The 14987-nt window shown below is 30.3% G+C and overlaps 2 protein-coding genes across 2 annotated transcripts; both read left to right on the top strand.

Moving 5' to 3' along the window:
* Positions 1-6364: 6364 nt before the first annotated feature.
* LOC133316258 (transcription factor bHLH118-like) lies at positions 6365-7529 on the top strand. Its single transcript, XM_061517988.1, has 3 exons — positions 6365-6514; positions 6970-7317; positions 7455-7529. The coding sequence occupies exons 1-3, from the start codon at positions 6365-6367 to the stop codon at positions 7527-7529; spliced, it is 573 nt and encodes a 190-aa protein (XP_061373972.1).
* Positions 7530-12722: 5193 nt separating this feature from the next.
* On the top strand, positions 12723-13764 carry LOC133316257 (transcription factor bHLH36-like). The gene is made up of 4 exons (XM_061517987.1): positions 12723-13037; positions 13126-13470; positions 13562-13634; positions 13745-13764. The coding sequence occupies exons 1-4, from the start codon at positions 12723-12725 to the stop codon at positions 13762-13764; spliced, it is 753 nt and encodes a 250-aa protein (XP_061373971.1).
* The last annotated feature ends 1223 nt before the right edge of the window (positions 13765-14987 follow it).

Below are 14987 nucleotides of genomic sequence, written 5' to 3'. Positions count from 1 at the left end.
TTTTCGAGTAAGTTACAAAAAGGTATTTGGTAGGCCAATTTTTTTCAAAAAAGTTAAATTAATTTTACTAATACTATATTTTATTGATCGTAAAATATTGATAAGAATCTGAACTGAATTAACGAAATTGCCCAATTTTACACATATGTTGAAATATTGTATAAGGGTATTTTCTCTCAAAATGTGTTTCTCAATTGATGGGAAAAAAAAATACCAAGGGTGGAATGAGATTATTTTTTTTTTTACATTTGTAGTTAAAAATGAATGATGGAGAAAAAACTATCTTGAGATTTTCTTATTTTAACTCATACCAAACATGGTAAAAAAATTTTTCCCACCCTGCATTTTTGTATTTTAACCAAAAAACTTATACCAAACACCCCTTTATTACAATATATCATAAAGGCCAAAAAATACTGGAATGTTGACAAACGATATATATATATATGAGGTAGGATGTCAAATTTGAAATTTGACACCAGTATCAAATTTGAAATTTGACACCTCATCTGGGAGCCGTTACATAAAAAAAGATCAATGGTGTCACATACTTAAAAATCAGAGTCGTCGATCTTTTTTGATCTAAAAGCTCCCAGATGAGGTGTCAAATTTTAAATTTGACACTAGTGTCAAAGGATCCTACTTCTATATATATATATATATATATATATATATATATAGGTAGGATCCTTTGACACCGGTGTCAAATTTTAATTTTGACACCTCATCTCAGAGCCGTTAGATCAAAAAAGATCAATGGTGTCACATGCTTGCAAATCAGAGTCATTGATTTTATTAATCTAACGGTTCTGAGATGAGGTGTCAAAATTGAAATTTAACACCGGCGTCAAAGGATCCTGCCTCATATATATATATATATATATATATATATATATATATATATATATATATATATTTTTTTCCTGCTTATGTCCCCCACCCGGTTTTTATGATTTTTCAGAAAAGTAATGAATTGGGTTTCTTGAAGGGTGGCATTTTTATTGATAGGTAAAATCATTGTTTAAAAATTCGGTCCGGCCATCGATCCGGTCGAGGTCAGAGGTAACAGGTTCAATCGAGAGGTCACAGGATCATTACGCTGACCCAGTTTTATATATTAAAAAAATATAAATATATATATTCTATATGAAAATATTAAAAAACAAATCATCAATCATAAAAGATTTAAAATATACTTAACATAATTCACCAATTACAACCACAAGTCAATATTACACAACTTAATTAAAGTATCAAGATACCAAAGTATAAAACTCATATTCTAATGGAGTTAATGAAAAGTAACATCATCAAATTCAGGCTCACCAAGATACCATTTAGGTTTGCAAGTATTTTTATTTTTTATTTTTTTAATAAAACGACGTTGTTTTTTGGAATTTTCTTTAAAAAAAAACATATAGTGACCCCCTTTGACTCCTCTAATCCAGGAGTCATCGAAACCCGGTCGGATTTTGGGGGTCGGAGGAGTCGATATGCATGTAGGGTCCAACTTGTGATCCCAACCTTCATAGGAGAGGAATCAGGGTTGACTCGGGTCAACCCGAGAGCAGAGTGGAGTTTTAAAACACCGGGTAAAACAAATGTGTTGCGTGCTTCTCCGATGGAAAGGAAAATAGAATAATAGTTAGCTAATTGATCACATTTAACTTGCTCATTTTCATCATAGCTTTTTTTAAAGTTTCAAGCGTAAGATGAACCGTTGAAAATGCAAAGATAATGTGAAAAAGAAATTTAACTCATTTGGAAATGACAGTTGTTTCCACATGAGATGTTGGTCTATCGAAGAAAAAGAGACCATACAACAATCATCACTAAAATCCAAAAGTTATATAAAAAGGAAAGAAAAGAAAACTCATTCTGCTTGTTACTCGAGGGATTTGGGGAATCTCAGAACCTTATGAGTTACGCTCACACAGTCACACCCTAACAACCATATATATTCAATACTTTCTTTGTAGTACACTGAAAATAAAGAAAGGAAGCCCTCAGAAAGTTTTGTATTGTTCTCTTAGAATCTCAGTATAAGAAATGATCTTTCAGTTATCCTCTTAAAAGATATATCGCCACGAGACCTAAACACAACTAAATGGGAATTATATTCAGAAGGACAGCTAACGAGAGATCCAACTCCTCTTGATAGGATAACTAATGGTAACGTTGACTACGTTAACTACTTCTTTCTCATCAATTATTGCGCTTGTCACACTATTTCTTTCTCATCAATTTTTTCTAGTAATTTGGTTCTCTCCTCGAATGGGACAATTGGGGTTAGAAAAGAATAGCATAGAAAAAACGAAGAGAAAAAAAGTTCTTTATTGCATTCAAAAACTATTTCTAAGACCACTTTTCCGTGCAGCCTATGTACAACTGAGGCTAACTGTAGAAACCTAAAAAATATAAATTAATTGACCAAAATCATATAAATCACAATAACTCCGTATCTTATAGATTCTGATTGAACCCCTACAAAAAAAGAAAAGAATAAAAGAAGGGAAATATTAGTCTCCTTTTACATGAGATAGCTTATCTCATTTTCTCTCACTTCGATTTCCGCACCTCACTTTTTTTTTTCTTTTTCTTTTTTCTTGTAATGGTGGGACCCACCTAGTTTCTCTCTACAACATAAGATACCTATCTTATGTAAAAGGAGATTAGTAAAACCCATAAAAGAATATCTTATTAAGATATCTTCACTTGTTCTGCCTGGTTTTTTTTTTTTTTATTTGATGAAAAATATAACTCATGACACACAATAAAAAGAAAGGCAACAAAAGCCAACCGCTTAGCATGAAGATGAACATATGTTTCGAAGAAGCTAATGTATAGAGACTATTCCCGAACTGTTTAGAAGGGAATAGAGGAGACTAATGTATAGAGACTATTCCCGAACTGTTTAGAAGGGAATAGAGGAGACTAATGTATATATATAGACTATTCCCGAACATATGTTTCTAAGCTAATGACCATATGTTTAGAAGGGAAGAGCATGCACGGAATGACCGTCCTTTATGCCTCCTGGTGCCGAACTGTTATGCATAAGCAAATCAGACATAAGTTTTTCACGATTTATTTTGTGATACACATGTTAAGCTCTTTATGCAAGCTTAGAATTTTTATACTGTGAAATGAACATCTGTTCAAAATAAATGTGACTCCTATTTTTTTTTCGTTTAGTATACCGACCCTAATTAATTTTTTGAGATGAGTTGGTTCTCAGATATTTCTATAAGTTTTGATTCTTTGAGTCGAGACTTAGTCACAGCTAAAACCTCTTGCTCCTTTTTAAATATGTATTTGGTGGGAATCGAATATAGTTTTTCTCCTCATCTACTTTGCCTATGTTGTCAAGTGAGCTACACCCATTAGGTAAGGTGACTCCTTTCAAGTAAAGTGACAAACCATATAATAGTTAAATTAAGACTTCATCTTAATTTAAAACTATAAAACAATAAATTTATATCTTTTCATTTATTTGTACCTCCTTATCTAAGTTATTTGTAACCAACGGGATTTCATGTAGAGATATATAGTCCCACATTGATTGGATGGGCGACTAATATGGCCTTTATAAGGACTTGGGCACTCCCACGCCTTGAGTTAGCTTTTGGGGTGGTGACCTCATGGTTCTTAACTTTGTATCAGAGCCTCACTGTCCCCCGCTTTAAAAAGTGGAATTAAAATAAAAATAAAAAGCACAAAAAGGTAAACAAAAAATGGCCTGTGCAATTTCCACGCTTCTAGCCTAAAGGGCTCTTGCGTAAGGGGGCGTGTTGAGATATATAGTCCCACATTGATTGGATGAGAACTAATATGGCTTTTATAAGGCCTTGGACACTCCCACCCCTTGAGCTAACTTTTGGGGTGGTGACCTCAAGGTTCTTAACTTTTCATCCTTCACAATTAAATTTGGTTGACATGATTTTAGCACATATTCAAAGTTTGAATGAAAAAATGGAATCTGAAATGTTTTATAAAGATGTAAGTGTTACACTCATTCTTCATCATTAAACACACTTTCATTTAATGAATTTAATTTATTAATTATATGAGTTGTTAGATATACGTGTGGGATCAATGACTAAATGATTATATGTAAGATTTCTTATTCATACGTCGGTGTAAAAATAAAAAATCTTACATTGAATCACACACACAGAGTTTAAGGAATAGGAAATAACTAAGTGTACTTAACCTCTTTTCAAAACTTAGAAGGAAATAAGTGCATTTAACCTCTTACCAAAATTAGAAGGAAATGTCACAATCAAGTGAGTTAACTCACACACTAGTTATCGACATATAAAGTTGAAGAACACAAATTGGATTTTCCTCTTCCCCATTCTTAGTTTGTGATTTCTTAAAATTTTAAGTCATCCTGTGTAGTCTTGGGCTAACTCAACTCTATACGCGCATGTAAAGTATCAAATACTTTTAGATATTTGACCTAATATATGCCTAATATCCACAAATTTTCTGCTATGTAAATTTCTTACCGCTTTCCCCGCCCCTTCTTTTTAGATGTACCAATAAAGAATATATAATTATAGTAGGGTTATTGGTCTAGTGCCAATCCAGCTAAATCACAAGGATTAATCTATCTAAAAAACAGCAGGTTCAATCATGACAATCAGAATTTATACGAAAAATCAAAGGCTCAAACTCAAAACTAAATTAATGGGACGGATTAGAGTTTCAAAAAATAGTTAATATGTATTAAAATAAATAAAAAAATAACTTGCCCTATTAAATACACTCCACAAGATGGAATATCTTGGCAACTATAAAATTTAAGCTTTTCTATATTATAATGTATAGTATTCTCGGCAAAGGATGTTAATCAGTCTATGTTGGTTTGCCTTTTCCCCCTTTCAAGGTTCGATACATAGGCGGCTCAACAAGATCATTGCCGACAACCAAGTTGGTCCCCCCCAATTCGAAAGCACATAACCTCCCATAACGTTAATTCCGCATCACTTTTTTTTTATCTACCCTTTTTTATTTTATATATTTTATAAAATTATAAGCCTTACTTTACCTTTTTTATCTATAATATTGTCGCGATTTCCCCTTCTTATTATTTTTTTATATATTTTATAAAATTATCAGCCTTAATTTTTCTTCAACGCTTATCAATTCTATGCATTAATTTACTTTTTATAATACGTATCTCACCTCAAAAAATCTAAATCTTTTCAGTAAGTATCATTTACATCAATAATTCATTGCTCAATTATAAATCTACAATAGACTCTTAGAATTATTAACTAATATTAAAGGAGATATGTATGCAAATATTTTTTTTCTTGAGACAACAAGCTTCATATACAAAATCTAAAAGTGATTTTATTCTCACATCATTTTTACACTTAAAATATTCAATACAAATTTTTTATTGTTATTATTGATTTATGTGTGATGTTGTGCCCTAGAAATCGCGGATATGAACAAAGTTATTTGAGGAAAGATCCGTTTATAAAAAAAAATTATAAATTTTTGCAAATTACATTATGTACTCCCGGAAGTACATAGTGTAACCTAGTGTACTTCCGGGAGTACATAGTGTAGTTTGTAAACAAAAAATTTATAAATATAATCCTCCCCAATTATTTATTTAAAGTCCTAAAATATGATGTGTGCCCCTATTTATTTATTAATATTATCGTCCTTTTTTCTCTCATAAGAGGTACTATATATCATGTGGATTACATTCAGGTCATTAGGAAGCCTTGCAGACCAAAGAAGTATATTTAATTATGCATAAGATATAAAAGGACAAAAGTGATATTACGATGTGAATTGTTTTTTCATATACAATCAACATGCTCCTCACAAATCGCACCCAAAAAGATAATTATATAGAAGGGGAAAGAATAAAGTGCAATATTATTTAAAAAAAAATTACATACAAGGAACTTGAAGATTGAGGCCCTGTTTGAATACTGTTTCTAAAAACAGCTTTTTGGTTTTCAAAACAAAAAAAAATAAAAACAACTTGTTTGATAAAGCCTTTTGTAAAAAAAGTTTAAAAAATTGTAATTATTTTTTGTTTTTAAGATCAAATTTAAAGAATATATCTAAGTTGTTTTTGTTTTGTATTTTGACTTTTAACTTTCAAAACAAAAAAGACACATAAATACTTATTACCATAATTATTCTACAAAACAATATTAAGAAAAAAAAACCGAGAACACAATAAAAAAATCATCGTTCAATGTTTTTCCTTTCCATCTATACAAAGATTCCCTCTTTCAAATATCCTGTAGTCGAGGAAGAGTATCTAATATTTATTGAACAAGATCTGATTTTGGGCCAATAATCACTTAAGGGGAGTAATCCTGCTCAGAAAATGGCCGAAGAGAATCATCATAATGTATTGGCTACTTCGGACAATGATGAGAAGAAGATTATTCGTCGGGAAATTGAAAGAAAAAGGAGGAAGCAAATGTCTATTCTATGTTCATCACTCCGGTCTTCACTCCCTTTTGAACTCATCAAGGTCTTTAACTTCTAAATTTTCCTCTTATTGCCATCAATGCATGTTGTATATATTGCTGTTCTCATAACAGCTTTTATATATATGCTTAGGTTTTTATTAAATAGTGGCTAAGTCACTATGCAGCCAGTGAGGGTTGATAATATATGCGATGGATTGAACATTTCACCCATATTATCCATGCCTTCGATTCGATTATCAAATTTTCCTCATTGACAGGGGAAACGTAAATCCACCACTAATCCTCAATAAGGTTGATGATATTCTCTAACCTTAAAAGGAGGACGTGTCTTCCCTAAATCTAAACTTTTTATTTAAAACAAAAAAAACAAAAAAAAAAAACAAAAAATCACTGCACAGCTCCTTTCATCTTACTCTAAGGGGAGGAGGTAATATGTAAGATTATTTGCATAATTAAAAATGGGTTTTAGATTTTGCCTCTTCATGTGGGGTTACAGGGAAAGCGTTCGGTTTCAGAACACATAGGCGAGGCTGCAAATTATGTCCAATTTATGAAGCAGAAGATTGATGCACTCCAAATCAAAAGAGATAGGCTCAAACAGATGGTTAATTTAAGTTTGGTTGAAACTGGAATTGAAAGTTCAGATCATTCAAGTGTACTGGTGAAGTGTGTCAACATCAATCTCATTCCAGGCGGTGTGGAAATAGCACTATGTAGTGGTTTCGAGGAGAACAATTCACGTTTATCAGATTTGATGGAAATATTGCTTCAAGAAGGATGTGATGTTGTTAGCTATGTTTCGACCAAAGTTAATGGGAGAATATTTCATACCATTAAATCTGAGGTACCTTGCTACTTATATAAGCAACTTTTGTGTCTGCTAGCTAGCTAGTACTCAAGGATATCTATATATATCAGAGTTTGGACAATTACATATATAAGTGTAAAAGTTTTATATGAGTATATGAAATTCTTCAACAGGTGGAGGAGTTGAAACGCCTTGATCTTGCTAGGCTGCAACACAAACTGGATCATGCAATCTTGTTGTCAGGGTAATTATCACAATTGCAAACTGGAATATATATCGTGCAATCGTACCATTACTGCATATAAGGGTTTTCTACTACTCATCGTTTTCATTGTCCTTTTAATTTTCTACATTTCCTATTAAGCACATGAATAGAGGAACTGTAAGCCCTTTGTGTACTTAAATACGAAAGAACTACTCCAAACACAATTTGCCTCGTTAAGTTGACAAGTAGTTTTTGATAACAAGAAGATAAGCAGTAGTTAATTATATGACTAAATAATGCATCTATTCTAGTAGGTAGTGCGTTTTGGGACTGAGATACTCTAGCCATAACATGTAAACATGAAGACTCAAACAAGTTCAAGTTTTAGATAGAGCGACGTACAATATTTTGCGATTTTGTGAATGACTATGAATTAATAATTAATCAATTTCTAGTTAAAAATTATTATTATGATTCATTCCTTGATATCAGAGAGTGAAAAAGGAAATTTTACCCCCGCCATTATTTAGCAAATGAATTGGTGACTACAGAGAATTATGCCTTTTGCAGAGGTATATATAAAATCTGATCCTTTTGCTGTATGAAATTGGAATTAAATAATTTGATAGAGAGATATAATATAAAAATTATTAATGGGCTTTCACTTGATTTTTATATTGTATCTCTCTAATATACCCCATCACACAAGAGTTCTTTGAACTTGAAACGTGGATATTGCATAGACCTACGTCCTATCTTGTGCTAACTTAATTCCATTACAAAGTAGGGGCGGTGAAAATTGAACTTGTGACTCTGTGATCACCTTGCTTTTTATACCATGATAAGCAATCAATTCAATTCAACTCAATAGCTTAAGCTTTGAAGTGAAGGCCCATGATTTTATTATAATATATCTTTCTAACATAATTGTTCAAGATGTAGCTTCTAATGTATAATATAATTCATCTATGTCAACTCAACCACAGACTGACACAACATAATCGAACTGAAAAATCATACATTAATAAGAATGCAATTTTGTAACAAGTTGGGGAAACAAATCAAGGTGAATCGGACTGACACTTTTATCAACTCAGCAAGTTTCTGCAACAAAGCTTGTGGTAGAATATCAATTACACACCAGCAGATCATATGCGCCAATCTGAAATATCAGATTATCGTATGTAATTAAGACCATCAAACAAAATCCCAAATATGAATGTGTGTTTCTCTTCAACAAATAGGAGATGTGTGATATAATATTGGAGGAAAAGTGTTGCAAAATAATGTTCATCTGATATTATATTTTAATTTGTATTTTTGAAATTAATGCATACAAATACATGTGTATACCCTTTCAAGAGTAACCGATTGTTGAAGCAAATTAACTGGCTGAATGGTTTGACACCAATTACAAGTCAGATAAAAAGCCAATGCTTTTTTATTTTTTTATGTGAGAATTAAAAAATGTTAAGTGTTGATCATTATACAAGACTGAAATTTTCTACCAAGGAAATGAATGTGAAAGCGTAGCCTCCTTTTTTTTTTTTCCTGGTAAATAAAGTAACTTATTCTATATATGTTGCTTTAAGAATAGGGCTAGTTCTATTTTTCCACGATATTGTATGATTAGTTTGCCAATAAAGAGTTTTTTTTTTTTTTTTGGTAAAGATAAAGAGTTTTTAATATGCATGACATGGATTACTCAGATCTTGTCAGAGTATTCAATTTTTTTTATTTCTTCTCTTTGTCTTTAATTAATTTTGTCCTCCAATAAATTAGTGCTAATTTAAGTAAATTAAGACAATTAAAAGAGTAACTATATAAATTAAATGGGTATGTATAAATTTTACTTAATCTATAAAATTTAATTAGGACAAAAAATTTAAGACATAACTTTAATTGATTTGTTTGGTGAATATTTAAATAGAAAAATAAGTATTGGAAGTCTTAACTATTTCTCGTCATCCACAATTTTACTAATAAAAATATAATAAATTATCAAAACATAAACAAAATTAAAATGACGAACAAATGAAGTAATGAACAAAACTAATTTATAAGAAAAACGAAAATGTTATATACGCATGCATGACATTTCATTAAATATCTCTCATTTGATCGCCAACCGCGTTTAGGGGGGGAAAAGAAAGAAAAGAGAGAAAATAATGGATCATGATTTATTGGATGTGAAAAAGGAGAGAAAATGAATATGTGCATATGATATTACTTTTAAAAGAATAAAAAATAAGTTAAAATACGATCTTAACCTTATACTTTTTATTTATTTGAGTTTTGATTTATATAATTTTTTTAATGTTAATCGCTATATTTTCATCAATTTGGTTTTTGATTTTTTTTTTAGTACAAGGTTTTTTATTTTTTCAGTCAAAGTATTAGTCCTTATATTTTCACTTTAGTTAAGGTTATTCATTATATTTTTTAATTTATTAAAGTACTAGTTTCTCAAGAATCAAAATTTAAATGACTAAAAATATGGGGACTGATATTAAAAAAATTATAAAATTGAAATTCAAAAGAATAAAAATTAAATAACTAAAATCTTATATAAGATCAAATACCTTAGATAAAATTATCATCCTAATATATATATATATATATATATATATATATATATATATATATATATGTTAATATTTTTCTGACCACAAGTTAAAGTTATCTACAACTATCCTTTATAAATATGTATTGTGGGTAGTACATAGTTATAACATTAAAGTTACTTTTTTTTATCTGTCCTTAGTTATAATATTAATTGATTCACATTTGAATGATTATGATACACTTTTTCTCTCTCTTCCTTTATCATCATTGATCCATCTTTGTACGGTTATGATTTAGTAGTCGGAAATAAGATTATCTCAAACAGATTGAGAAACGATAAACTCATATATATATATATATATATATATATATATATATATATATATATATATATATATATATATATATATATATATATATATATATATATATATATATATATATATATATATATATATATATATATAGTTAATCTCAAATGTTAATTTAATTGGTGAACAAAGTACTCGTAAATAAATATTTTAACTAGAGCAGGTTCTGAACTTCAATATCTACCTAATAAGTATTGAAAGGTTATCTCCAAAGTTCGTTGCTTGGGGAATGCTTTTGTGCTAACCAATGGGAAATTGACTTAATTAACACTATCATGATTCATTTTTGGTCTTTCTTTTGTCGTCGTTCAAAATTTCTATTCCCACGTGGGCTATACAGCTATGATATTGACCAAACAAATTATAAGTAGATTTCTACAACGCCGTTAACGCAACAGTGAAAAAGCACGTTTTCCATAATATATAATAACATATCCTGGAAGGGGAGATTATATTTATAAACTTTTTGTTTATAAACTCTTACAAACTATACTAAGTATAATCGATCTTATTTTAATAAAAAATGTATAACCAGTCATACATTTTGTAATTTATAAAAAAAATTAATAAACTGATCCTTTTCCATTCTCATATACCAAAAAAAAAAAAAAAAACATATCCTCACATAGTCACAATCACACCGCTAGCCGCTGTTGCTGTTACAAAAAATAAATTGTTTATTTTCCGATAATAATAAAATACGGAAAAAAACTTAAAAAATGCAATTAAAAAATTTAATTACATGTTTAATGCAATTCTGAAATATTTTACGGAACAGCCAGTTAAATTTTAGAAAGTCATTAAACATGTAACTAATTTTTAAATTGCATTTTTTAGATTTTTTCAGTAAACTAGTGTGTTATATTTTTTTAAGCATTTAGTGTATATGATGATAATGGCTACCGGAAAGCGCTACTTTCTGATACTGGATTCTGGAGTCATAGAGTTATGCCGTTTCACCTTGCTCAGTTATTTGATCACGATCTTCAGGGAATCTCCTCTTGTAGGGATATAGACCCTGGATAGTTATTTTTCGTTTCTGGTTGTTTGTTTGTTTTTGTTTGGGGCTTCGCCCTTTAATGTTATCAAAAAAAAATTAAAGATTGATGATTTATTAATAAAGTAAAGGATAATTTTAATTTATTTATAAAAAAAACTCGTAACTCCTTCAATATTAACTGTTACAAATTCTTTACTAAAATACTTTCGTTTATATTCTACATTTTTTCTTTTTTTTTGTAATAATATATTCTACATTTTTTCGAAAGAAGATAATAACTAGCAATATCATAAATGAATTTTAGTTTTCTACTTCGTCAAGAGTGTTGTTTAAATACGAGGGAAAAAATGTTAAATGGGGAGAAAAAATAATTCATTAAACTTCAAGCCACCTTGGTTTAGATGACGAGGAGATTAAGATGGGTAAGAATTTAAATATATATAAGTTTATAGATTAAAATCATTGTGATTAAAGAATCATAATCTCAACAAGAAAAACAAATAACTTAAGTTATGAAGTAAATACTTCATAATTAGTAAATAATAATACCGTAAACAAGAAAAATGAAATTTCTTTTATTATGTTTAATAAAGGAGAATATTTTGTACCAAAAAAAAAAAGGATAATATTTTGTAGCCACCTTATACGGTCGGAATGAGTATTAGTTTTAGATTCGATTCACAATTAACGTACCAACCGTGCAACAAAGTCAAATTAGAAATATTGTTTTAAATTAAAATTAGGTAAGTAAATCCATATAAATGTAAACCAGTCTGAAATTTGATTTTGAATATTAAATTAGGAAAAAGTTATTCTATCTATTTTTTTTTATGTCTACCTTACTTACAACTCTCCATTACCGTTAATTATAACCTCTACTAACTTTTATCACTTCTTTCTCCTCTTAAGATTCTGATCTAATAGTTATTGTGAGTGATAAATAATATAGGCATGAAAAAAAATAGATAAAATAACATATCCCATTAAATTAACATATCAAAGATTGTTTGATAAGCCTTGCTGTATCTTTACTGAATTTAAAAAATATATATAAAAAAAAAAGGGACTGTACAACAAAACTAGGGCAAAACACCATGTCCCACGAGAACAATAATTTATAAAAAAAAATAATAATAATCAAAAGCAAAGGAAATAGAAATATAAGAGCATTGATATGGCAGGTGTGATGGATTCTATCTTACACGGGAAGGGATTTGGGGATCCTACCATCAAATATACTTCGATTTTCTTGACCTAGTAATCTATAGTATCTTTGTGAGCCCAAATTAAGCAGATAACCATGAATCCTTTACACTCAAGTGATGAGTTGTACTATCAGATTTCATCTGCTAATTATTCCCTACCAATCCTAACAACCCCTGAAGATCAGATCTTTCATGAGCCTCTGATAAATGTCAGTGCTTTTCCTTCTACAAATCAAATCAGAAAGGGCAAGAAGCAAAAACAGTTATCTACTTGGGGAACAGAAGATTATAAGATTACCACAGATGATAACAAGAAGAGGATGCATAGGGAGATCGAAAAACAAAGAAGGCAAGATATGACAAGGTTTTGCACCACCTTTCGATCTCTTCTGCCTCTTGAATATATTAAGGTAAGTACCATACCTACCATTTATCTTTAGTTTAAGGGTATTAATTATTACATTACAATTATGAATATATCTTGATGAACATCATCAGGGAAAGCGCTCAACTTCTGATCACATACATGAGGGTACAAATTATATCAGGTATCTTCAGAATAAGGTGAAGCAATTGGAAGCCAAGAAGGAGGAGTTAATGAAGTTGTCAAATTTGAGTCCTGTTGGCCCTGAAAGTGGAAGCTTTACTATCCATCGTTCAACCTATGTCACTGTTCATCCTTGTCCTGGAGGTGTTCAGATTAAGTGTAGTTATAGCTTCACTAAGCATGTGTTTCCTTTGTCAAGAGTGCTAGAAATAGTACTTAAAGAAGGACTAAATGTGGTCAACTGTACTTCCACAAAAACAGATGATCACAGATTCATACACACTATCAGATCAGAGGTACCATGTCAGATTAATTGACTGTACATGCAGTGATTATGATTGTCGGTAGTTCAAATTTTGTTTATTTATATCTTTTTATGCCTTGAAGGATCCACATATGATGACTGGGCCTGATTACACTGAACTTCAAAGAAAGCTTATCGAAGCAATATCATCTTCATGTAATTATGTTATAGAATTTTGTGTGATTGACAATTAATATTTTCATATATTTTTTTCTTTAATTTTGTCTAAATATTCATTTTACAGGATTTGAATTTATCATTTGTAGGTTTGGAGGAGACTGTCTGAACCAGAAAGCTGCTGATATATCTTAAGAAAGGTGTCATGTTGTGTGGTGAAGTTTCTGATCTCATAGACTATTAACTTGAGTCATTTGTACATGTCATTGTACCATTATTAGTTGTTACCGCAATGAACCACTGGTTTGATCTGAAATGAATCTAGTTATAAAATTCACAGTGGTCATGCAGTATTCCATAAGCTCATTGATCTCTTTTTCATGGAAGTTAGAACCAAGTCATGCATAATTTTCGTAGCTTAATGTTTTTCATTCACTTGCCTTCCTCATTCAAAATTAGCTAGTTGATAACATTTAAACTACATGAGATATATGCTAGAACTAATTTGCTTCATCAGTAACAGTGACAACTGACAACGATAATTCGAATATAGTACAGCAGCTTAGTGAACTGTGTCATAATTAATTTTGATTATATGATGATATGTAATTAGAATCTCAGTGAAGTCTAATACTGGAAAAGAAGGAATGAAATTATTGAATATTAATCATATTCAATTGAATTGGAGAAACGCATAGACATGTCCATTCTGTGCTTTGGTTTTTGTCTTGATATATTTTCATGCAAAGCGCAGTTTTGGCACAAAAATTTAGTTAGTTAGTTTTCTCCCTACTCAGATAAATTTAACTTAATTTGTAACCGATACATTTTTTGTAAGTTCATCTCTTCCTATCACAGTTTCATATTTTAGATACTTTGATCTAAAAGGAAAATAAGATATCATATATATGCCAGATCCTAACTTATACGTGGGTTAAATGGTGTAGTGTATTGGTACATGCATTTAAGACTATCAAGTAACTGTTATCCAAAATGATGAATAACCTGTGCTAGAGAAATCATTTCAACCAAATGGTGGTAGCTCAGTTGGCGCATAGGAGCTAAGCAGGTGGGGGTGAGAGCATATGTTCGAATCTCCCCAGTACCACCTTTGGGAGGGGCTTAAAGCCTTAATCCTGGACTCGTCCCGAATCGGATTAGTTGCGAAGCAATGAACCGATTGGAATATTTCCAAAAAAAGAGAAATCATTTCAACAATACACACAATTTCATGAAATACGCACAAGAAATTGAAACATACAATAACACATAGTTAAAACGTACCGTACGAAAATATATGAATGCATCAAGGGAAAATCCGAGCCCAGTGTTAGACATTGTGTCCTTAAGACAATATTGTCCTCTCTATGGTGCTTGAGATTTGTGGACAAT

The sequence above is a fragment of the Gastrolobium bilobum genome, unplaced genomic scaffold (genome assembly GCF_033153095.1).
Source record: "Gastrolobium bilobum isolate Gb01-03AN ecotype WA unplaced genomic scaffold, APGP_CSIRO_Gbil_v1 utg7242, whole genome shotgun sequence".
Classification (NCBI taxonomy): Eukaryota; Viridiplantae; Streptophyta; class Magnoliopsida; order Fabales; family Fabaceae; genus Gastrolobium; species Gastrolobium bilobum.
Note: the sequence above shows the minus strand (reverse complement) of the source record. Positions and strands in the feature narration are given on the sequence as shown.

What these genes read in the sequence shown, in the direction of transcription:
- LOC133316258 (XM_061517988.1), top strand. Translation starts at nt 6,365, where the DNA reads ATGGCCGAAGAGAATCATCATAATGTATTGGCTACTTCGGACAATGAT. An exon ending in TCCCTTTTGAACTCATCAAG is followed by an intron (nt 6,515 to 6,969) that starts GTCTTTAACTTC and finishes GTGGGGTTACAG; the next exon opens with GGAAAGCGTTCGGTTTCAGA. An exon ending in TTCATACCATTAAATCTGAG is followed by an intron (nt 7,318 to 7,454) that starts GTACCTTGCTAC and finishes ATTCTTCAACAG; the next exon opens with GTGGAGGAGTTGAAACGCCT.
- LOC133316257 (XM_061517987.1), top strand. Translation starts at nt 12,723, where the DNA reads ATGAATCCTTTACACTCAAGTGATGAGTTGTACTATCAGATTTCATCT. An exon ending in TGCCTCTTGAATATATTAAG is followed by an intron (nt 13,038 to 13,125) that starts GTAAGTACCATA and finishes GAACATCATCAG; the next exon opens with GGAAAGCGCTCAACTTCTGA. An exon ending in CGAAGCAATATCATCTTCAT is followed by an intron (nt 13,635 to 13,744) that starts GTAATTATGTTA and finishes TATCATTTGTAG; the next exon opens with GTTTGGAGGAGACTGTCTGA.